Source organism: Etheostoma spectabile, chromosome 8 (genome assembly GCF_008692095.1).
Source record: "Etheostoma spectabile isolate EspeVRDwgs_2016 chromosome 8, UIUC_Espe_1.0, whole genome shotgun sequence".
In the NCBI taxonomy this organism is placed as follows: domain Eukaryota; kingdom Metazoa; phylum Chordata; class Actinopteri; order Perciformes; family Percidae; genus Etheostoma; species Etheostoma spectabile.
In genome coordinates this window covers 36,033,163-36,055,198 of record NC_045740.1, presented here as the reverse complement: position 1 = coordinate 36,055,198, position 22,036 = coordinate 36,033,163, and the positions used below count along the sequence as shown (strand labels likewise).

Genomic DNA, 22,036 nt, shown 5'->3' with positions numbered 1-22,036 from the left:
TCTTTTAACACTAGTTGTTATTTTTTATTTTCTTAAAGCTCTTTTTTGTCACACAAATCTCCGATGCACACAGACCTCCAGTTTAAACTTTGTGCTCCATTGGAGTTTCTGATAACAGCATGGTCATTGGGGGGGAAGGGGGGGGGGGGTTCTTTGTACAGAGTCAGAACTCTATGGCCCTACCGGTTTAGCCTCTGATCAGTTTCCACTGTGCGCTGACATGCCTGGCCAGTTATCCACAAAAGCTCTTTTTATGTTCACCCTCCAAACACGGCTGGAATGGAAAGAAATTATTAATAATTCAAAGAGCACGCCAGGTGGACAGATTGCTACTTCCATTGAATTGTGAAAGAAAGATTATTGGACTGCTTTTTTCCCCCATCAGTATCGGCATACCTATTATGGTTATGCACTTTTACTGTTGTTTGAACTGGAAATGGAAAATGTAACAGGAACTCCACCAATAACCAAAGACTGTTTACAGGTCTTGGAGAGTACTACTGCATATGTAAGAAAAAAGTTGTATAAAACCTATTGTGGCTCCAGAGGGCCAGCGTGAAGTTTGATACATTGCGGCTCGTAAAACTTAAATGAGAATCAAAGTCATAAAAAAAATAAATAAGATAAATTAAATTGGGAACAGGGTGGATCGAGATTGCAATTTAGCGCTCAGGCCTAGTAGAAGTCATATAAAAAAACAGACAAAACTTTTAAAAAAAAGAAGTAGTTATGCCCCTCCTCTCTTCCAGGTCGATGGATTTGACAGTGTTGGTGGGGGACCTGAAGCTGGTCATCAACGAACCAAAGCGCTTGCCCTTGTTTGATGCCATCCGACCTCTCATCCCACTCAAACACCAAGTGGAGTACGACCTGCTCACCCCCAAGAGGTCACGGTGAGTGCAGCATCGCCTTGGTCCCGGTACTGGTGTATATCTGGTCTGAATCCCATATGTGCCTACGTCATGAAAACACCCTACATAGACAATTGAACTATACTATAATATCCCTGAACATCCCTCTCGCTCTCTGTATTCTCCTTTTGCCCCGTACTGTTTTCATTTTTCTATTAAATTAAGAAAAGGTAATTATAATTTAGGACGGTTTTCTATCTTTGAAACTGTCAAATTTACTTGTGTTTCAGTTTTAGGGGTGAAATTATGGAATGAATACGATGAGTTGAAAGTGTGTACATCTCTGTTTAAAATCTGAAATAATCAAGTAATTTGATTAAATTGAAAAAGTACTTAGTTTCATTTAAATTTGTTGGATTTCTGGGGGAGTGTATGGGGATTATAGGATGGGTAAAAATAAGCCTTGTCTTCAGCATATTCCTTTTTTCTGTTTAGCTATGGTGGCAAATTGTGGGAAATAATTGTTTCTTTCATGTATGTTAACCGAAATAAAACGATTCATCATCATTATCACCCTTGTTCTCCATTTCAAAATTTTACCTGGCTCATACATCCTGTTTTATAATCTTCCTCTCTCTCTTGATTATACAGTAAGCTCAAGGAGGTGCGTCTGGATCGGACCCATCGAGATGGACTGGGTCTGAGTGTCCGTGGAGGTCTGGAGTTTGGCAGCGGTCTCTATATATCCCAGATCGTCAAAGACGGTCAGGCCGGGAATGTTGGCCTTCAGGTATGCATATGTGTGTTTTTTCTTTTCCTTTTAAGTCACCAAATATTTTTTATACTCTTAAAACACAAAATGCCTAATTTACTTAAAGTACCAAATAAAGAGGTATTCATATGTAGAATTATTCTTTTGTCATTATAGTAGCATTAGTAGTGTTGATAGTACTAGCTTTGATGAAGTATACCAACAGTGTTTTTATTCAGTTACATGGTAAACATTCGCATGGATACTGTATGTTATAACACGCCACTCAATCAGTATACTTAATGTAAAGTTTATACAGATTACTCGTGGTTGTGTCTTGTGTCTCGGTGGCAGTGATGGTCATAATGCCAGAATCCACTAGGTGGGGTAAAGCACCATGCTATTTAAGCCAAGGCAAGGCAATTTGGATTTAGCCAAGGTATAGGACGATTCAGACACAAAGGAAATTCAGAGTGGTTTACATAGGCATAAAAATACCAAACAAATCAAACAGAAACTATGATATGATATTCATGAGAGAGTAGTAAAGCATCATTTTTAAATGACATCCGGGTCTGTCACAGTGCTTGTCACTGATGGCCCAGTTTCACCCTGATGGATGTTACATACAAAAAAACAACTCCTCCCATGGCAGAAAAAGTTAGTGTCCTGTGTAGACTGTTGTCTCCTGGCTAATATCTGGACAAATCCCAGAGACACACAGTCCGTGTAAAACATGGCAGTATTTCTACTGGTACTAATGTTCAAATGAATTTAATCAGCAGTAGGCATTCTTACCTGCTAAACGACGTTGACTCAACTGAAATGTAATTCATTATTTATAATGAATGCATTTATTTTACAGGGACCAGATACACATTGTAACATACAGATAAGCAATGTAACAGATGTACTGTACTGTAGGGCGTCTAGCTGAGGCTAATTTGGAGCCCCCGCCCCTGGTCTGGCTTTTAAATCTAAGTTAAAAGAGCCAAACAAATGAATTGATCAAATTGATTCAGGATAAAATAAACAACAGCACAGATCCGACCGTGTATGTGTGTGTATGTGCCTATGTGTGTATGTATAGTACATGGCATATAGGTGTGGTAGCTAAGCTCAGTTATGTAAATGGTTAAAAGATCCAAATGGAAATAGATCACAAGGTTCAATAAATCATATTGTGGCTGGTAAATCTAAGACGCAGGGATGCAAATTGTTGGAGCAGCAATAACGTCGTGTCTGATATGGCTTGATATATTGAAAGTGAAGGTGTCATCCATGATATCCCACCCTGTGTTAATTTTTAGGTTGGCGATGAGATTGTGCGCATCAATGGATACTCCATCTCCTCCTGTATACACGAGGAGGTCGTCAGTCTCATCAAGACAAAGAAGATTGTGTCACTCAAAGTCAGACGTACGTCAAACATGAACTTACTTTACTACAACAGTAGCATGATTGACGTGCAATAAAATTAATATTGTTTAACATCATCCATTTCATTTTTTTTTTTCATTTGTGCAGATGTGGGGATGATCCCAGTGAAAAGGTAAGATAATCAGTATGGCAATATAGTTCCCTGCCGATTAAATGGTGAAACGGGGAGTTCTCAATTGTTTTTCTCTTCTCCATTTTGCCAGCTCATCAGATGAACCCCTCAAGTGGCAGTTTGTTGACCAGTTTGTGTCTGAGTCAGGGGTAGGAGACAGTTTTTTTCCACGTGTCGCTTTTCTGTTTCCCAAGTTGTATCACAGACAGCTCATGGACATTCTGTACTGCCGCAGGAGAAAAAAAACAGCATTGCAGGCTTGGCATCCATTGGAGGCAAAGAAATCAAGGAGAAGAAGGTTTTCCTTAGCCTCGTGGGTACCAAGGGTATGGGCATCAGCATTTCCAGCGGTCCAACCCAGAAACCTGGTATCTACATCAGTAACGTCAAGCCAGGCTCTCTTTCTGCGGAAGTTGGACTTGAGGTAATTTTTCCAAATAACCAGAACACCTCTCTGAAACAGTGAGACTCGTATACCAGCCTGCTGTGAACTGCATCTATGTTTTATCCCGAAATCTAGATTGGAGACCAGATTGTGGAGGTGAATGGGGTGGATTTTACTAATACGGACCACAAAGAGGTGAATTTTGCTTCACTTAATTGTCTATTCACAATATTGGCAGCTTTAAAGGTCCCATGACATGGTGCTCTAGATGCTTTTATATAGACCTTAGTGGTCCCCTAATACTGTATCTGAAGTCTCTTTTATATAGACCTTAGTGGTCCCCTAATACTGTATCTGAAGTCTCTTTTATATAGACCTTATTGGTCCTCTAATACTGTATCTGAAGTCTCTTTTATATAGACCTTAGTGGTCCCTAAGACTGTATCTAAAGTCTCTTTCCCAAAATTCAGCCTTGTTGCAGAATTCCAGCCACTAGAGCCAGTACCACAATGAACTTTTCTTAGTATGTGCCATTTCTGAGCCTGTAGCTTTTGACGAGGGGGGGGGGGGGGGGGGGCAAGGTGGAGGGTGGGGATGCGGTCTTGACCAACTGCCACTTTGCTCGCTTGATGTCTCTCTCTCATGGGTGGGCCAAATTCTCTGGGTGGGCAAAACAGAGAAAGGGCAGTTAACCTCTCCCCTTATGACCTCATAAGGAGCAAGATTCCAGATCGGCCAATCTGAGTTTCCATTTTCTCAAAGTGAGAGCAGGATACCCAGGACTCGGTTTACACCTATCCCCATTTCTAGCCACTGGGAGACTAGGCAGGCTGGGGGAACTCATAATAATGTTAAAAATCCTCATAAAGTAAAGTTTTCATGCCATGGGACCATAGACATACAATTTTGTAACTTGTTTCCATTTTTTATTCAGAGCCCCAGTGTTTTAACTGTGCTTGTGTCACTGGCCGTGTTTTTTTCTATGCTCAGCTCACTGAGCTGCAGAACCAAAGCCAAATTAGTGTTTAATCAGTCAATATGGTGTCCTTCAAAAAAAGTCCTTCATGGAGTGATGGCTGATGGTTATTTGCCAAAGTGACTGATGGAGGAAACAAATCCTTCAGTATTTACTAGGATGTGGTGATTTATTCACACATTGCTAAATACACACATCACATTCTTTACATGGAACATGTCTTTCTAAGAGACTTAATTTTAATTCATTAAATATATTTTAAAAATGCAGGACATCATTTCAAGCTTTTCTTTTTTTATATTTCCCCAGGCTGTGAGAGTCTTGAAGAGCAGCAGGAGTCTGACTATTACTGTTCTGACAGGAGCTGTAAGTACACTCTAAATGAAGTTTTGTAAAAAACAACAACTCATAGAGCCTTTTTACTATGTCGTTCTTTTGCAGCTCAACTCATAATTCTTGTCCTTTTTACTCATATAACTCGTGTGAGTAACGTTGAATTCACGCAAAGACAACATAAAACACCACTGAGTTTAAGATACATATGTTTACATCTGCATCATGAGACATTCGACCCTTAAAAACGAATAACCCTAGAGAAAGTGACACGTGTTGCTTTGTTTTTCTTACATGTAAACCATTTACATTTAAAGTGTCTAGGACATAAAAAATGTATTTAACCAGTCAAATATAATAATAAAAAACAAATGTGATTACATTTTGAATCCGCTTATGAGATAAATGTAATTCACTCACAATGTAAGAGTTAGCGGTTAAGAGATTATCTGTAATGGAAGTGGGAAAACACACATCTGCCTTCTCCCATTTACATTCAAGCGACTGTCAAATGAACGCGCCATTTGTTTTGGAGACATCACATTACCTAGCGCGTGCGTCAGCCCGGCTGTCTGCAGAAGCAACATTTATCATCGGTCAATCACTTGGCAGGTTGTTTGCCTCGGGACTCGGCTGAGTGACGGCGGCTGTGTGACTGAGACATGCAATCCCCTCTTATTTATTGTTCTCCTTGGTGCCTGTCTAATGTATTTATTTATTTGCATCTACATAAACAGGGAACCCAGGGAACAGTATTTCTAGTATGTATTTCATATGTTTGTGTACCTGCATGCATGTATATGTGTTATGTACTGTATATATACATAGTAATTATATACTAGTTATAGAAATTGCTCACACGCTATATATATATATATATATATATATCAGTGAATTGAGGCTTCAAAGATGTTACACAACAAGAACAGATGGCTCCTCTTTTCCTGGTGCGGGTGACTGTTCCGGGCTTGCCTGCCGGTCTCCAGAGCCAAAAAGCTGTACACGTTGGGTTTCCCTGATTGTCGTCTCTGGCTGTTATCACCCTCTAAGGGCAGGGAGTTGTTCATGACAGATGAGGAGCGTTTGGCAATGGAGGCCCGCAGGGAGCTGGATAGGCAGGAGCTGATGCACCAGAAGAGGGTCGCGCTGGAGACCAACAAAATCATTAAAGAGCAGCAGGAGAAGGAGAAGCAGTAAGTGAACAGCACAAAACTCTCCTCTACTTAAAATATAACCTGTTTGTTGAAGAATGCTTGTTGTCTTATTGTGCCTGTAGAAGTGACTGATAGTCTATTATCTTGTTATCTTGTAAGAAGTATGCTCCATAGTAGTGCAATTGTGATCTTATTCATTTAAAAAAAGTTATCCTCACATAAACTTAAATTATATCTTATTACATAATACAAAGATAATCTAGTATTACTAGATACATTTAACCTAATATGAAACTACATGTATTTGATGCAAATAGAGTTATATTTCAAACTAATGCAATGGATATCCCTGGTAATAACGCACACTGTTGGTGTTTTAAGTGTGCAACAGTGTGGCTTGATGTTGTTTTAAGCCCCCTACCGCGTCTTTAAGGCAGCTCTGCCTGGTTAGCCCTAGGATTAGCCAATGGTTAGTTGCCTTGAAGTCAACGGATGCAGAAATGCCTGGAAGTCGACATTGAGGGCTTAAAACACTATCGAGCCACACTGTTGGTGTTTTAAGTGTGCAACAGTGTGGCTCGATGTTGTTTTAAGCCCCCTACGTCGCCTTTAAGGCAGCTCGGCCTGGTTAGCCCTAGGATTAGGCAATGGTTAGGGTTAGATGCCTTGAAGTCAACGTTTGCAGCAATGCCTGGAAGTCAACATTGAGGGCTTAAAACACTATCGAGCCACACTGTTGCACACTTAGACACTTTGATGTGACATGTTCTGCTTCTCCAAAGCTCTGCCAGTTAAGTTGCTTTAACAGTGCCCAGTAGATGTGTATCCACTTTCAGCTGGAAGGCTCCGTTTGTCTAATTAGCTTGGGAATTACCGACATGCGGTCAATCTAAAGCTTGACTGTCATCACCCAATAGCAAAGGTGTTGACTGACTACTTTGATGCTGTCCACAAATCCCTCTGAGCATTTCAGTGTCAGCCTCTAACATTTTCAGTGCCAAAGCCTGGATTTACAATAGCCTAGTTCTTTCCTTTTCCTTTGTAGATCAAAACCTTTCCTGTCACCCCAAATTTAAATACCTCAAATGCATTCAGGCCATTCCATGCCCTCCTTACACTACAACACAACAGTGAAAAAGGGTACTCTTGATGTGTTAGCAAAGATTATGTCCCTGTCAACTTACCAATACATCTATATACTGGGATATCAGGTGCAAAGAAAGTTAACAGGGACTACATTGATTTCCTATCTAACTGAGGACCTCATTGCTCCTTTGATACATCACACTCACACTTTTTTCTTAGTGCTTTGCTGACAGCAATGTCTGGGGACGAATAATGGGACAGCCTATCACGGCAGTCCCATTATTCATTCGTGTGGCAGGGCTGACACTCATAAACTGGATTAAAGTCATATATTCTGAATTTATAGCCCTGTGCTATAGCATGTTGTATGGACAGAGTTTTATGTTGTGTATTTATTGTATGTTTACCAGGAGAAAAATGGAGATCTCTCAGAAAGCTGCAGAGGAAGAGGAGCGCTATAAAAAAGAGATGGCGAGGTATACAGCTCGTTTTGTGCATTTAATCAATGTCCATTAAGTGCCAATTCAGGATTGTTAATTGGACATGAATCAAATATCGTACACCGCTCTCTTGTTTTTACGCCCTCACTAGGATTGAGGCTGTGGAGAGGGAGCACAGCAGAGAGTGGGAGGAGGACTGGGGAGCCAAAGATAGACCCAAGAGTCCTAAGAGCCCTCAACGCACCCCACCTGAGACAAAACCCCCCAAGGCTAAGAGTTCTCGTAAGGACACCTGAACGAGTCTTTGTCCTGAAATGCATGAATCCTCCTTTTACTTTTCTCCGGAGTTGTCGAAGGTTCTCTTGCCTGGTGTTCACCTAATTTCCCCCTCCTTTCTCTTTCTGTCACTTCTGTGTGCCGTGCTGTTGTTTACGACCTGTCCTCTAAGCTGTTGAAGCCAGCTCGTTCACGCCGGAAGACAAGGAGGAACACCAGGACAGACAAGTGAGTCCGGGGCCTCAGCTGCCATTGACAGCCATTGCTGACCAGCGTGAACACAGACTAGTGCCAGATTTCCTTTGACAACCCAAATGTAACCATTGGACAGTTAATTTTCAGGATCATTTGAATATGTTTTACTTATTTTTTGTGGGATCTTGCTGAAAGTTAATGACACACAACCAAAATCCAGTAGTTGAAAGCTGTCTTTTGATTTGCATCACATAAACATATTTTGCATCTTTGCTTTTTAAATGTAGTTGTTATTCAGAGTGCCTGAATGGAGCAGGCTCAATCGGTTTCTCTCATTCTTCTCTTTGAGTGCTGTGTTGTGGTTTTTTAGTGTAATGTATCTTTTTTTAAATAGACGCACTGCTTGGAGTTTGCTGAGACTGTGTTTTAACCGTGGTTCTGATTTATCAAACCTGTGAGAGTGACCTGTGTTCATCTCCACCCTTAGCGTTTGGCTGGTTATATCGATATGAGGGGAAACTGCCATCACTCCGCAAGGTACTGTCAGCTGCCTGAGTTCAGATTTGTGTGAGGGTGGCGACAAAGGAATGATAATCGGTTCTTATGTCATCATGACATTGCTGTTGCATATTCAAGTTCAGAGTTTTTGTTCTTAGAAATATTTATCAAACTTCTTGTTGTTTGCTGGGTTTTTATCCGTCATACACAGTGTTGTGTCACCGCCTGTTTCTGCACATCATGCTGTGTGATTTGGAGTGGCAGATCTGTCTGTCCCCCTGCTTTTTTTTTATTTGACTAACTGATGACACCTCAGAAAGGAGAAAAGAAGAAGAAAAAGAAGAAAGGTTCCAACATGGACACACTGCAGGAACAGAGAAAGAACAAGAAGGAGATGGAGTTTGAGCTGAAACTCGCCAAGGAGAAGGAAGAGATGTATGAACGAGAGAAGCAACTGAAGATCAATCGGCTGGTCCAGGAGGTAGGAAAAGCCAAAGTCAATTGTAGAGTGGACTTGTTCTTAAATACTGTTACAAACAAAGTTACAATGACTAAGTTTCCATCCACTTGCCAATTGAATTATCTGAAGTTCGGTAAAAAAACTCATGCGAAGAAAGCTGGTGAAAGTGTGTTTCCATCCAACGACTTTAAAGCCAATAAAAACCTGTGCATAATGACGTCACATGCTTATTTGCAATCAAATTCGTATATTGAATTAATAAAAAAAATTTAAGGCGTTTTCATTCATTTTCGCACTGAATCGCACAACATTCAACAAACATTTGCAAATAAAGTTTTTCTAGACAAAATGGATCGCGCCGTCTACCGACAAATGTTGTAATAGTGCTCATGTGCCAGATGATAGCGACATATCAAGCTAAAATAAGAAAACAACGACATTATCAACACATTGCTATGATGATGTAGATGCAACTTGCCTTTTATTGTCCCTCCTGCACCGCTGCAAGATGTTTTTTGAGACATGTCTCGCTGTTTGAGCGCCTTCCATTTACTCCGGAGGACATCCCACGGCTTGTCCTAACCTTTGTTGGCCATTTTCTTTACGAGTTCCTAATAAATTAAATTCAAAAGGTCTCTCGTCTCCTCGTTTGTCTACTTCCATCTGTCTTTGTTGACACCCGCCATGTGTCCAAAAAGAGAGTAAATATTGGGCGGAAATGAACTAAAACTTCATTTTGTGGCGGGTTGCAACCATGAAATGACCTAAAACTTAATTGCAATTAATTGATTATTCTGCAATTAACGTTTCTATCAGCGTTTATTGCATAAGCCGGATATCGATTAAGATAAAATCCGATGAGACCGAACGTATTTCCTTTGAGTCGATACTCTTGAAATTCCTTATTGTTTCCAGAAGGCATTTTTCATTTGATTTCACTTAATTTGGATAAAAACGTGTGGATGGAAACCTAGCTACTGTGGATGTACTATATGGCAACGTTAACTTTCAGGGTGTTAAGTCGTGGTTTTATCTAAATGCAACCATTGTTGTTTGCCTCGTGATGTGCCAGGTCTCAGAGACGGAGAGAGAAGACCTCGAGGAGTCGGAGAAAGTGCAACACTGGGTGGAGCGTCTTTGTCAGACTCGGTTGGAGCAGATATCCAGTGGGGAGAATGAATCCCCAGAGGTACAGAGTGTGATCTCTGTGTGGTTGTTCCTTTATAAAGGCATTTCCTTTTTACAGTTGCAAGGAGATGAATAGAACTCTAATACAGTAGATGACTATAGCATTGAGACAACTCCTTAACGCCATGTTTAGGTGGTGTCTGAGTGAAAAGAATTGGGGAAGAAGGACAGTTCAGAAAGCCTTTCCTTCGAGCCATTAGAATTCCACAAATGAGGAAAGGTGGGGTTTACGCCACTATGTGTGTCATTAGATTAGATTAAATTAGATAATATAATACTTTATTCCTCCCACAATGTCAAAGCAACAGGCAAACAACTGATAATTAGAGGTGGGGGAAAAAAATCAATACAGCATAGTATTGCAATATTTTCAGTGGCAATACTGTATCGATACAATTGAAGCGATATGAACAAAGAGAAAAATCAGTATCTTATACATCTTATATCTACGTATATCTGTATCTTTTTAGATAAAACAGATGTTGACAAAGTTTCTTTTTGGGGACATAATTTGAAATTGGGAAAAATTAGAAGTTGGAAAAAAGGTTATAAATTGCAATATATTGCAGAATATTGCAATATGTTTAAAATCACAATAATATCGTATCGTGGCTTAAGTATCGTGATGATATCGTATCGGGAGGCGTCTGGTGATTCCCACCCCTACTGATAATGTGCAAAAAGTACTCGCATCTTGTTGCTTATTTCCCTTCCAATGTTAAAAAGTATGATTTGTGAAGTACAACAAGACAACAATCAACCCCAACAACATTCTATAACCCATTTTTAAAAAATTCTACATAGATATGATGATGTTTTGGCTCAAAAGGTTTTGTCGGAAATCGACAATGTGTCCATGTAGAATAAAAGAAGAACAGGGAATAGGACAATAGTTTACCTTCTGCTGATTCAATTTAATTCAATTCAATTTTATTAGCGCCAAATCACAACAGTTATCTCATTGTGCTTTTCATAAAAGAGCAGGTCTAGACCGTACTCTGTAATGTTATTTACAGAAACCCAACAATTCCCACCAAGGGCAAGCACTAGGCCACAGAGACAAGGAAAAACTTCCTTTAAGAGGCAGAAACCTCGAGCAGAACCATGGCTCAGGGTGGGTGGTCATCTGCCTTGACCGGTTGGGAGGGGGGGAGAAAGAGAGAGACAAAGACAGAGAAAGAGAGAGAGAGTGAAAGACAGACAGAGAGAGAGATTGCCTGAATTGTTTGATATGTCACCAGGGGAATTGACACAAGTCAGTTTTTCATGTTCTTGTGACTTTAAGCTCTCCCCGCCGCGCTCTCCTGCTTCGGAGCCCAAGGTGAAGCGCTTCCCTGGCGGCCTCCACCTGGCCACCACTGACCTGGATGACATTAACCTTGGTGACGTGGATCAGAGCCTGAGAGGCCCTCTGAAGAGATTGGCCCCCACCCAGCCCAGCACTAGCCAGCCTCCCCCTCCCTTGCCTCTCCCTCCGCCCTCACCTAAGCTGCACCCCACAATACCCAACTACTCCCCTCCCTCCTCTCGAGCACCCCCGCAGCGGCGGCCTCCTTCCGGACCCAGCGCTGTAAAACCTCCATCTGGCCCGTCCGCCTCGGCCAACAAGGGGCGCAGGCCTCACCCTCAGCCTCCCCAGCCCCCCCGCCCGCCTTCTTCCCACTATCCTCCTCCGTCTCAGTCGTCGTGGCCTCCATCCTCCCCTCAGCCTGCTCCACGGCCTCCTCCTCCTCCTCCTCCGCCGCCACCCCCTCCCCCACCACCCCCTCCGCCTCCCCCTCCACCCCCACCGCCACAACGCTCGGACGAACGAGTAGGAACCCTCAGCGGGTTCCGCCAGCATCACCACCATCACCTCCAACACCCTCCCAGTCCTCCGGAGCACAGGAGCGAGTGGGAGGCCGGCGGCTACCTCCCGAGAGGAGGCATTTACTCGTCCAACACCAGTGAAATGTCTTACCCCTCTAGTCCAAAGGTTAGAGTGTTAGATGTGTTGGACTGGCTTTGACTTTGTGTTAGTACCTTGCTGAAAATACATGAAAATTGCATCAGCAGTTTAACCCTTGTGTTGTCTTCCCGTCAACCATGAAAAAAAAAAAACATTTTGGTCACTTTTTTCAACATTATTATCGTTTTTTCCAACATTTTTGTCACTTTTTCAATATGGTGGGTGCTGTTTTTAAATGTTTTGGTGTTATTTCCAAAGTTTTTAGATTTTTTTTATTTTTTCAATGTTGACATTTTCAGTGCTTATTTCAACGGCCCATTTTTGTGAATTTTTAGATTTTTATTTTTTACTGAAAAGGGGTCAAATTTGACCCAAGGACAACATGAGAGTTAAGGAAATAGAGTGCTTTTCAAGGCTGCAGGTCCTCTTTAACGCTCAGGTTTATGTGCATGTCCTTTTTTATGTGTTGGGATGTTTTATGCATGAAGAGAGAGGGAGTCACTGTATTAGCATGACCGGAATGTACAGTCATTGATCTCCAGTTTTAGGTGAGGAAAAGGCATTCTGAGATGCAGCTAGTTGTTATTGGCATTTGCCTTGTAGCTGTGTGGATTGGGATACCCAGTGGAGTGTTGCATGGTGTGTGGTGTTGATAATGAGAGGAGCTGATTTAAAAAGGAAATGTGTGTGTGCTTTTGTGCACAGTGGGCTTTGCAGTGAAATCTCAGCCATGCTTTGACAGTGAAGGAAATGGGAGAGAGGCTGAGTGTGTGTTGCATTGATATTCCTGCAGTGCTCTGAATGTACCAGAGGGCTGAAATATTCATTTTATTTTTCATTATGGTTCAGGTAATGAGAAAGACTTCCCATGCCAGTCGTATTTCCAATTCAAGCACCCCCTTGGTGAGTGTCTTTCTGTAAAAAACCTGGTGTAAAGTTTTGCAAACACCCCTTCAATTTACAGTTAACATGACAAACTTTATTCTAGAGCTGGGCAATATATCATTCTCATATCGATATTGTGATGTGAGACTAGATATCGTCTTGGATTTTGGATATAGTCATATCCTAATATGGCATAAGTGGTGTCTTTTCCTGGTTATAAAGGCTGCATTACAGTAAAATTATGTCAATTTCTGATCTTATCAGACTGTTGTAGCTGTTCTATTATTTGCCTTTACCCACTTAGTCATTATATCCACATTACTGATAATTATTTATCAAAAACCTCATTGTGTAAATATTTTGTGAAAGCACCAATAGTCAACACTACAATATTGGTGTGGTATTGATTTTGAGGTATTTGTATACAAATATTGTGATATTTTATTTCCTCCATATTGCCCAGCCTTACTTAATACATTTGTAAAAAGCATACTTGAACAAGATCCTTTTGTTGTAAAATGACTTCTTGAATGAAAATACTGTTCTAAGAACCTGAAACTATACTCAGCTGTTGCATGGAACCATGGTCTTTCCCCAATAGCAACTAGCTCCTAGTCCCCCCAACCAGAGGCATCAGATGTCCCCTGTCATGTCTAAACCCGTCATGCTGCCGCAGTCCCAGACCCACCGACCAGATCCACTCAGAGCTGCACTCCGTTCTGATGCCCTGGTATGAAACCCACCGCACTGATATCATCTACTCCCTGCCTCAATTCTCTCTGATTCAACGTAATATGGTCATAAAGAATTTATAGACATTTGGCACAGCGTGGCATCATCTGAGGGATTCATATCTCACTTTTTTTCCTCAAGTCATGGGAAGTCTTCAAGACTCTCCAGCTGTTTTTCAGAAAGCCAATCTGTGGTTATTAGATCCCACTGGGGAGCCACTTCTTCTTCCTGTCAAAAACCTCTAACAACACTGCCCAAATAATATTGTTTATTTTTCGCAAACACAGTTGCTTTGGAAAAACCTTTTTCCACTAACCCTCTGCCTCACATTGATAGAGTCACACAGTCACATCTGAGAACACAACACCACCTTTCTACCATCAGTTCAGCAGATGTTCTGCAGCTGCAGGTGAGCTGCCTCGCTGAGAGGCACCTTGACTGCAGGAGCCATTAATCATTCACCTTCCCCCGACATGTTTCACCCCAATCATCATAGTGGTCGAAACTGCTGCTGCACACAACGGCACTATTGATGTTTTTAAATACTGTTTTATATGTTGTATTTCATAAGTTGAATTATAAGTAAGAAAATTGCTGCTGAATGTTTTGTGCAGTACTGTATATTCCCAGGGACTGTGGTGCAGCATATGCTGTAGTATTAATACAGGATTCCTGCTTCTCACTGTGTTTCACCAGCCTAGAGAAATGGGCCAAAGATCTTAAAGAGCAAGGATATGGTTGGTAATAGTCTATATTGTTCTTATTGTTAACAAATCCCATGAAAAGACAAAAAGACCAGCCTAAGACATAGCTTATTCCTCTATGGGACAGCCATGGCTGAAAATTGTCCCCAACAAATGTAATATTCACCCATATTTGAGTAATGTTTGCTAAACACGACATTGCTCAGCTGTTTGGGACGATTTTTAGCCTTATTCAAAAAGGAAACCATTTGTTAGTGACCAAATTTATTTTTAAAGTATTGCATCTTTATTTGGAACCAATGGAGGCGGGGCTTGGTGCCCAAGGAAAGAGAAGTCTGCAGAGACAGAATACATTGTGGTTTTTTGTCTTTTCATGGGATTTGATGGCAATGATAAAAATATATTAGCCGGTTCTCTCTTTTATGATACTCACAGTACTTAGACAGACACAGTACTCAGTGAACTGGACCAAAACGCTTGATATGAATGTAATTGAACAGAACAATTTTGAATTATTATAAGAAAGAATGACCTTTGCTCATACCTATACTTGTACAGCATGGTTGACTCAGTGGTGTAACTTCTCACCTTGATGGAGGGATTTAGCAGTGGAGCAGTGGTGTGTCAGTACACAGAGACATCACTGTTGGGGGGGGGGGGGTACAGGTGCAGCTGAGTACACTTCTGACAGCACCCAACCACAGCTGTGTTGTGTTCAGAGGCAAAGTAAACTTTAAACCTTCAACCAGAGTACATAGAAGTAAGGGTTCTGGTTGATTTTTGTCTTTCGCTAAAATCTTCTCACTGGTCTTTTGTTTCAGCCTCCGGAAATGCTGAAACGCATGGTGCCTTACAACTCGTCTTTTAAATCAAACAGGAAACAACAAGTAATCCCTACCTTATCACCCCCTGTATTGATTTATTATTACTCTGCTGCTTTCTCTCCTGTTCTATCTGCACTTCTTGTCTCCATGCCCATGCGGTTGACTGGAGTCTCAGTGATCTTCCTTTATTTTGTCCACTCTCCAGCTGTGTAGCTCATGCACGAGTGCCCTTTTATTGATTAGGAGCACACAATAGTGCTGAACACACAGTTGGGGAGCGGGTGTCACAGTCCTACTGCTGTTATGGTTTTGCTCTATCCTGGCAACTGATGCTTTGTTTGTCAAGAACTGTCCTACAACTGGTTGTAATCTTTCTCTCTACGTTGGCTGGTCCAGTGAGCATTACTTAAAGCAACACTATACAGGTTGGAAGCGGAATTGTCCCATTATGTCTCATTGGAACTACAGATCCGCTACCCAATCTGGCAAACTTACATAGTGCCGTTACAGCCGGTAGAGGGCTGCAAAGCAAATGCAGAAGTGCCGATTTTGGAAACATCATTTTAAGGTACAAAAGGTTCCCTAGTGTTGCTTTAAAGCTTTAGTGAATGCTTTTTTTTTATATTAATGAATGTCCGTTACATTCAAGCCATTGCAGAATGAGTTGCTACAAAGCTAATTAAAACTATCAGCCCCACACAATTGTCTCTGTATTTCTCAGTAGCGACTTTTTTGAGTGAAGATAATGACCTCTTCTGAAGAGTCCATCATGTTTTTTTAATCCTATAAGTCGTCCTTGCATACTAGCAACTGCGCAGAGGAGGGGTGGGGGCGCGTGCGCCATCACGGAAGGCTTGTATTGAGCCACCAACAGTTTTGTTGTCATTACTTAGAATTCCTAATGGGGAAGACAGAGACTACGTGCTATAGCTTTAAAGGAAGGTGTTTGGTTCACGTTTTTTTGTACCTCCAGTTTGGATATAGAGACAGATAACATCAGTCTCAATAGATTTACTGTATCTATAAATCCCAAAACCACATCAGTAAGATGGTTTGGGCCAATTTCAACTGCTGTCTCCAGCCCCAACAAATACAAAATATGTGTAACAAATAGGTTCATTCTTTATTTCCAATGTCAAGTGTCCGCAAAAGAACAGGAAATGAAGAGTTAGATTAATGTGTTTTTTTCTGGAGGGAGAAAAATGGCTCTCTTAGTCAATATAGGTGGGCAAATGGGATGTACGTTTTTTTCCATATCCTTCCTTTGAAATGAAATGGTTGTCGTCCTTGGTAGGAAGGCTTTTCTGCGCTCCTTCAATTTATTCTTGTCATTATTGAATTAAAGTGTGAGGCTTTGAAAGCCACTGTGGTTTTTTGAATTAATAACTTAAGTGTCTCCAGGGTTTTCATTTATTCAGGGTGGTTGTAAAATCTTTACCATAGAACTGGTTGTCAAAGGAAATCTGACTAGCACCTTATTCAATGACTTGTTTCTCAGAGATTCTTTATATATACAGTATATATATACAGTATATGTCTATATATATGTATGTATACTGCATATATGTATGTGTATATATGTATATTTGAATGTATATACGTATATATATGTATGTATGTATATACAGTATTTGTATGTGTATATATATATATGTTTGTGTGTGTGTGTGTGTCTGTCAAACTGTCTCCCAATTAGTTAAACCCTGTTCTGACATAATTGATCCATTTTAATGAACTGCATGTTGATTCTCTTTCAGGAATTTCAAAAATACGAGGAAGATTTTGATCCCTACTCCATGGTATTGTATACCTGATCTTGTTAACACTACAACATTTGCAGAAAATGCAACTGATATTTGGCAGTTTAAAATGAAAGTGGTGTTTAGCGAGCATGTCTTAGTTCCTGCTAACTAGAAATGGAAACCTTGTGTGTCTGCTTGCATCAATCAGCTCATGTTTTTTAAAGTTATTAACTTTGTTATTCCTATGGCAGCCATTGTGAATTATATTACACAAGTGATATCTTAGATATTGTGAAAAATCTAACTGTTGAAAAATTAAACAACAATTGCAATATAACTGCATTGACTGTCCAGGTTGAGAAGGGACATTGGCTAAATTTGCTAGTTTGTTATTTAGGCTAATTAAAATGACTTATGTGTGAATAAGAGATGTTTTCTGTTTGATTTCATAGAGAATATATATAATAACTTTCCTGAACTATTGTAAAGCAGCAGTCCTCTCTTGATCCAAGTTATAGCATCATGGTTAAAAACTCCCAAAGGGTGTCTTAAGTCATGTTTTTTTCCATATGCATATTCATGAAGCATGAAGCCATTTAGGTTGGCACCTCTATTTATAGATTTCGCCCACTTATTCCTCTGCAACTGCAGTGTTGTGTTGTACTTTCCCCTTCTTCAAGCCTTTCTTTGTCAATAGTTCTCCCCAGAGCAGATAGACGGGCGAGATGTGAGACTGCTGAGAATCAAAAAGGTAACGACCACATTTTCTGCCTTCACTTCAGATACCAAACATTATTAATGAGAGGAATCTGATAAAGTAGGATACATTCTAAAACATGACTAATGGGGTTTTTGTTGATCTTTTTTAAGACTGGACAGCTTGATATCGCTCTGGAGGGAGGGGCAGACTCTCCGTTGGGAAAGTTGGTGATATGTGCTGTGTATGAAGGTGGCGCTGCAGATAAGCACGGTCAGCTCATTTTTCAATTTGTTTTTAATGTTCAAACATTAACATAACAGACTTGAGATCAACCATCCTTAGTTCACACAGTTAAGATACTGTAGATGCAACCATTTGGACACATTTCCACACGACAGCTCTGCATCACTGGGTGGGAAAACACATGGTTTATGGTTTATGAGTGTTTGAACGCCACTTCACTTAGACTTAGACTTCTCTGTTTTGGGATGACTCCTGCAAGGAAATTGAAATTTCCAACCGCAATTTTCAGCAAAAAAAAAGAAGAAAATACAGTATAGAAAGGAAAGAAGACAACATAAAGATAGTATTTTAACAGTAATAATAATAATAACAATAAAACCTTTGGCTATAAAAAGACATTTACCCAAAAGACATTTCATCACAAAGACTACATTGATGTTTGCTCTGAGTGTGTGTGTCACAGTGTGAAGAAATGTGTTTGCTGATGTGTCTGATTGAAGGTGGCGTGGTACCCGGGGATGAACTCATGGCCGTGAACGGGAAGATCCTGGTTGATGCCGCGCTGACTGAGGGACAAAACTGTCTGGCTCGGGCCTGGAATAGTGGAGGGGTAGGACTCAGATTAGAGCAAAAGGAAATGCCAGGCTTTGTTTTTCAAAGGAAAGATAAAGCAACCACAGATGCGTGTTTTATTGAATGCACTTAACCATTAACCATGATTGATTCTTTGTGTTGTCACACTCTCACTTGCAGATTCAGTCAGGCTTCATATAGTCTGTTGATTTAGAAAAAAATAAAAGTATTTTTTTTTTTACTTTTAGGACTGGATCGATGTTGTGATCAGCGTTTCCCCTCCGAAAGAATATGAAGATGAAGTGTAAGAATTCCTGAGCTTTATTTATGTTCTAGTCCAACCATGTAATTGTTTTTTTTTGGCATGTGTTTACACTGTAATTAAAATGCGCATCTGGGCTTATTTGGGCTTTGATCAAATGTAACTGGTCCGTATGTGTACAGGATGTGACAGCGTGGCTTGTGTGTCTGTGTGTGTGTGCTTGCTCGTGTATGCAGCAAATCCGCGTCAGTCAGTCCCCCTGTGAACAGAAAGGTGTTTGAAGGCAGTGCAGCTCTGTACAGACACGGCTACCTCCTTCAGCAGTAGCCCTCCCTCTCCTCCCACCTCACCTCTGTCCCGGTAACCGACTTAGTCTTCAAACTTCCTCTTCACTGCACCTCTCAGTGGGAATGTTTGGCGTGGCCCCATTTTTATCCCCCCTCAGCACATGTCACAGTCTCCACGTCAATCAGAAGAAAATATATTTTGGGTATTTGTGTCCCCTCATCTTTGTCAAGCTGCCAGATTTACGTATTACAGTTACAGCGTACCTATTTCCTAGACAAGTGAATATATACAGTGTATCTTTATTTATTGCTGACACGTGTGCTCTACAACAACACAGCCATGCTATTCAAGTGAAGACATTCAGTACTAATGTGATCAGTGACCCGTCCGCCCATATATCTGCCAAATCCTGACACAGTGAGCTGTATATAAACACACATGTACACGTGGGGCTTCTGTGGCATTGTCCTGTGTCGTCAGGTCATGGTCGCTCATAAAAACCCTGCTGTCATCCTTCAGCAGTTGTTCTGATTGTTCTGGTTGTTTCCCAGGACTGTTCCATATTCTGACACCGGGTGGTACTGTAGGGAGGATTCATCCTCAGCCACACTGAAAATTCATACATTTCCATTAGAGCCCAACCGATAAATAATATTAATAACACATTTTATTTAACAGCGCCTTTCTCAGTACTCAAGGTCGATAAAGGATTTTTAAGGCCAATACCGATACAAATATTTGATTATTTAAAAATTCGATATGCCGATATATCAGCCTATATACACTACCGGTCAAAAGTTTGGGGTCACTTAGAAATTTCCATTGCACTCCATTATAGACAGAATCCCAGCTGAGATCAGTTGCCTTGTTTTTTTAACCAGGGCAGCAGTTTTCATATTACATTATGTGCTTACATAATTGCAAAAGGGTTGTCCAATGTTTTCTCAGTTAGTTCTTTAAAATGATATCAGATTAGTAAACACAATGTGCCTTTGGAACATTGGATGAATGGTTGCTGAAAATGGGAAATGTAGATATTGCATTAGAGATCAGCCCCCCCACTCAGATCAGCTGGTATCCTGTCTATAATGGAGTGAAATGGAAATTTGTAAGAGACCCCCAAACCTTTGACCGGTAGTGTGTGTATATTTTTAAAAAATCCAGAAAAAAGTTACAAAACAACAGATTTCCCTAACATTAGTTATTTGTAGTTCGTTAGAAGTTAGCGCTAAAATAATATGATGATAATTTGTTTAATTGGCACAACAGAACAGAGGAGTATCAAAATACATTAAAGTTCTGATAAATAAAATGTTTAAAATACAAAATTAAGATATAAAAGTCCTTTGAAGAAAAACACAATAACTGGTGTAATACTCTGGTGGACAGACTATGCAACGTCAACACTCAGAACATGGTTGACAGTCCGTTTTTAGTTTTTTCATTTATCAGAATCATTTATTTGTCATTATAATTCTTGTCCATTATAAATGCAGATACCAATTTATCAACTGATAATATCGGCCCGCCAATGTATATCTGTCAGACTCTAATTTTCCAGTGTTTGATAGGGATCATTTTTTCAGTTGATGATGAAGTTTAGAATTCCTCAGTCAAAAAATATATAGATTTATGTTCAGTTTAAGCTCTGATTATGCGGTGTTTCTAAAACTCACATGCATGTGTCTTGGTCTGCTGTGTTGGATGTGTAGTGCCTGATCAAGCGCAGTATAAAATAAGGTTTTCCTGATGAAACCTTTCTTAGCGGTCCAAAGTACAGCATGTTATGCTATATCTCATATTACATGTTCACATATTCACTCCTCTTTCTTCTCCTGCAGAACATTCTTTTAGTCTCATCAACAGCCTGCCAAGAAGACCACACTGGTTAGAAAGATCACTGTCGCTGATGATTCACATTTACGCTGAAGACGGTCTTTTGTTTTTACTTCAAAGTGACTATCACGGTCTGATTAAGCGTTTTGTCATGTATGAAGATATTGGCACCATACAGTCAATACACATTCTCAATGCATTCCTTCCTATCTTGTTTTGTCAAAGGATGATCCAGTCAATAGTCCATTGTCTCCAGTAGTCTTCTCACCTCTGTCAAGCCGGTATACGGTTTACCTCATTTAGATCCGCAGGGCCATGATCGTCCCCTTCAGACGTGTGTCCCATGTGTCTGCATTTCAAAAAAAAGGACGAGTTAAAACATGCAAACTATAATCAATAGCATCTCTGTAATCTTCCTTTCCAAAGCCTAATAAAGCCCAATTCTGATCTTTCCGTTGTGCAGATTGTCTGCTCTCCTTTTTTCAACATTTCCTTGCCAGGTTGGCATTGCAGAAAAAACAAAATATAACTTTAAGTGTAGATTTATAGGCTTTTATACTTATACTTATTTACATTCTGGTAACTCTGTCCTATGTTTTTTTTCTTTTAATTAGTTTTAAGCCAAATAATGACTTTATGTCCTTGTGTGACAATGTAAAATTAGTTTCCAAGTTATATGGATTTTCCCATTTTTAAAGTTGGATAAGCCCTATTGTGCTCATTTACAAGGTGCTTGAGGTTAAGAACGTTGCTCTCCTGTATCACGTCCTTGCTTTAAGGCTTTCCTTCACCCATCTATCGGCTCTTTTCACCAGCTCTGCATTGATTTCCTTCAAGCCAGGTGAGCCATACAGTTTTTTTTAATTAAATGTCCACCGGGGGCATTAGTGCTCCTTCTTGAATTTCAAACAACTTAGTGAATAAGGGAGTCCCAACTGTGTTTATAATTCTGCTTTCAGCAAACCCAAATGGCATTACATAAGCATTTAAATAAGATGGATAATCAGACTTAAGGGGAAAATAACTTCTAAATGTATGCACTCCCCATATCCAATGTATTCTAAACATTATAACTAAATGTATTTGCTTAAAGCAACGTAATGAGTAGACACACAAGTGATAGGTCTACAGTTCTTGAGTCTCTGGAGGCCTCA

The 22,036-nt window shown here is 40.3% G+C and overlaps 1 protein-coding gene across 2 annotated transcripts in view; it reads left to right on the top strand.

Moving 5' to 3' along the window:
* The window catches only part of ush1c (Usher syndrome 1C), a 24,575-nt gene extending 3,231 nt beyond the window's left edge, over positions 1-21,344 (top strand). The window contains exons 3-26 of one of the 2 annotated variants that reach the window (XM_032523246.1): positions 750-893; positions 1,503-1,641; positions 2,913-3,021; positions 3,130-3,154; positions 3,246-3,303; positions 3,390-3,578; positions 3,675-3,734; positions 4,825-4,881; positions 5,899-6,041; positions 7,499-7,564; positions 7,680-7,810; positions 8,487-8,536; positions 8,814-8,978; positions 10,030-10,146; positions 11,431-12,120; positions 12,943-12,996; positions 13,580-13,708; positions 15,236-15,301; positions 16,996-17,037; positions 17,678-17,731; positions 17,851-17,950; positions 18,424-18,533; positions 18,745-18,800; positions 20,888-21,344. In XM_032523246.1, the coding sequence (XP_032379137.1) occupies positions 750-893; positions 1,503-1,641; positions 2,913-3,021; positions 3,130-3,154; positions 3,246-3,303; positions 3,390-3,578; positions 3,675-3,734; positions 4,825-4,881; positions 5,899-6,041; positions 7,499-7,564; positions 7,680-7,810; positions 8,487-8,536; positions 8,814-8,978; positions 10,030-10,146; positions 11,431-12,120; positions 12,943-12,996; positions 13,580-13,708; positions 15,236-15,301; positions 16,996-17,037; positions 17,678-17,731; positions 17,851-17,950; positions 18,424-18,533; positions 18,745-18,800; positions 20,888-20,900 (2,767 nt within the window). In that variant the 3' untranslated portion in view covers positions 20,901-21,344. Of the gene's footprint in view, positions 1-749; positions 894-1,502; positions 1,642-2,912; positions 3,022-3,129; positions 3,155-3,245; positions 3,304-3,389; positions 3,579-3,674; positions 3,735-4,824; positions 4,882-5,898; positions 6,042-7,498; positions 7,565-7,679; positions 7,811-7,976; positions 8,033-8,486; positions 8,537-8,813; positions 8,979-10,029; positions 10,147-11,430; positions 12,121-12,942; positions 12,997-13,579; positions 13,709-15,235; positions 15,302-16,995; positions 17,038-17,677; positions 17,732-17,850; positions 17,951-18,423; positions 18,534-18,744; positions 18,801-20,887 lie in introns of both variants that reach the window. The other variant, XM_032523245.1, reaches the window with a different exon arrangement.
* The last annotated feature ends 692 nt before the right edge of the window (positions 21,345-22,036 follow it).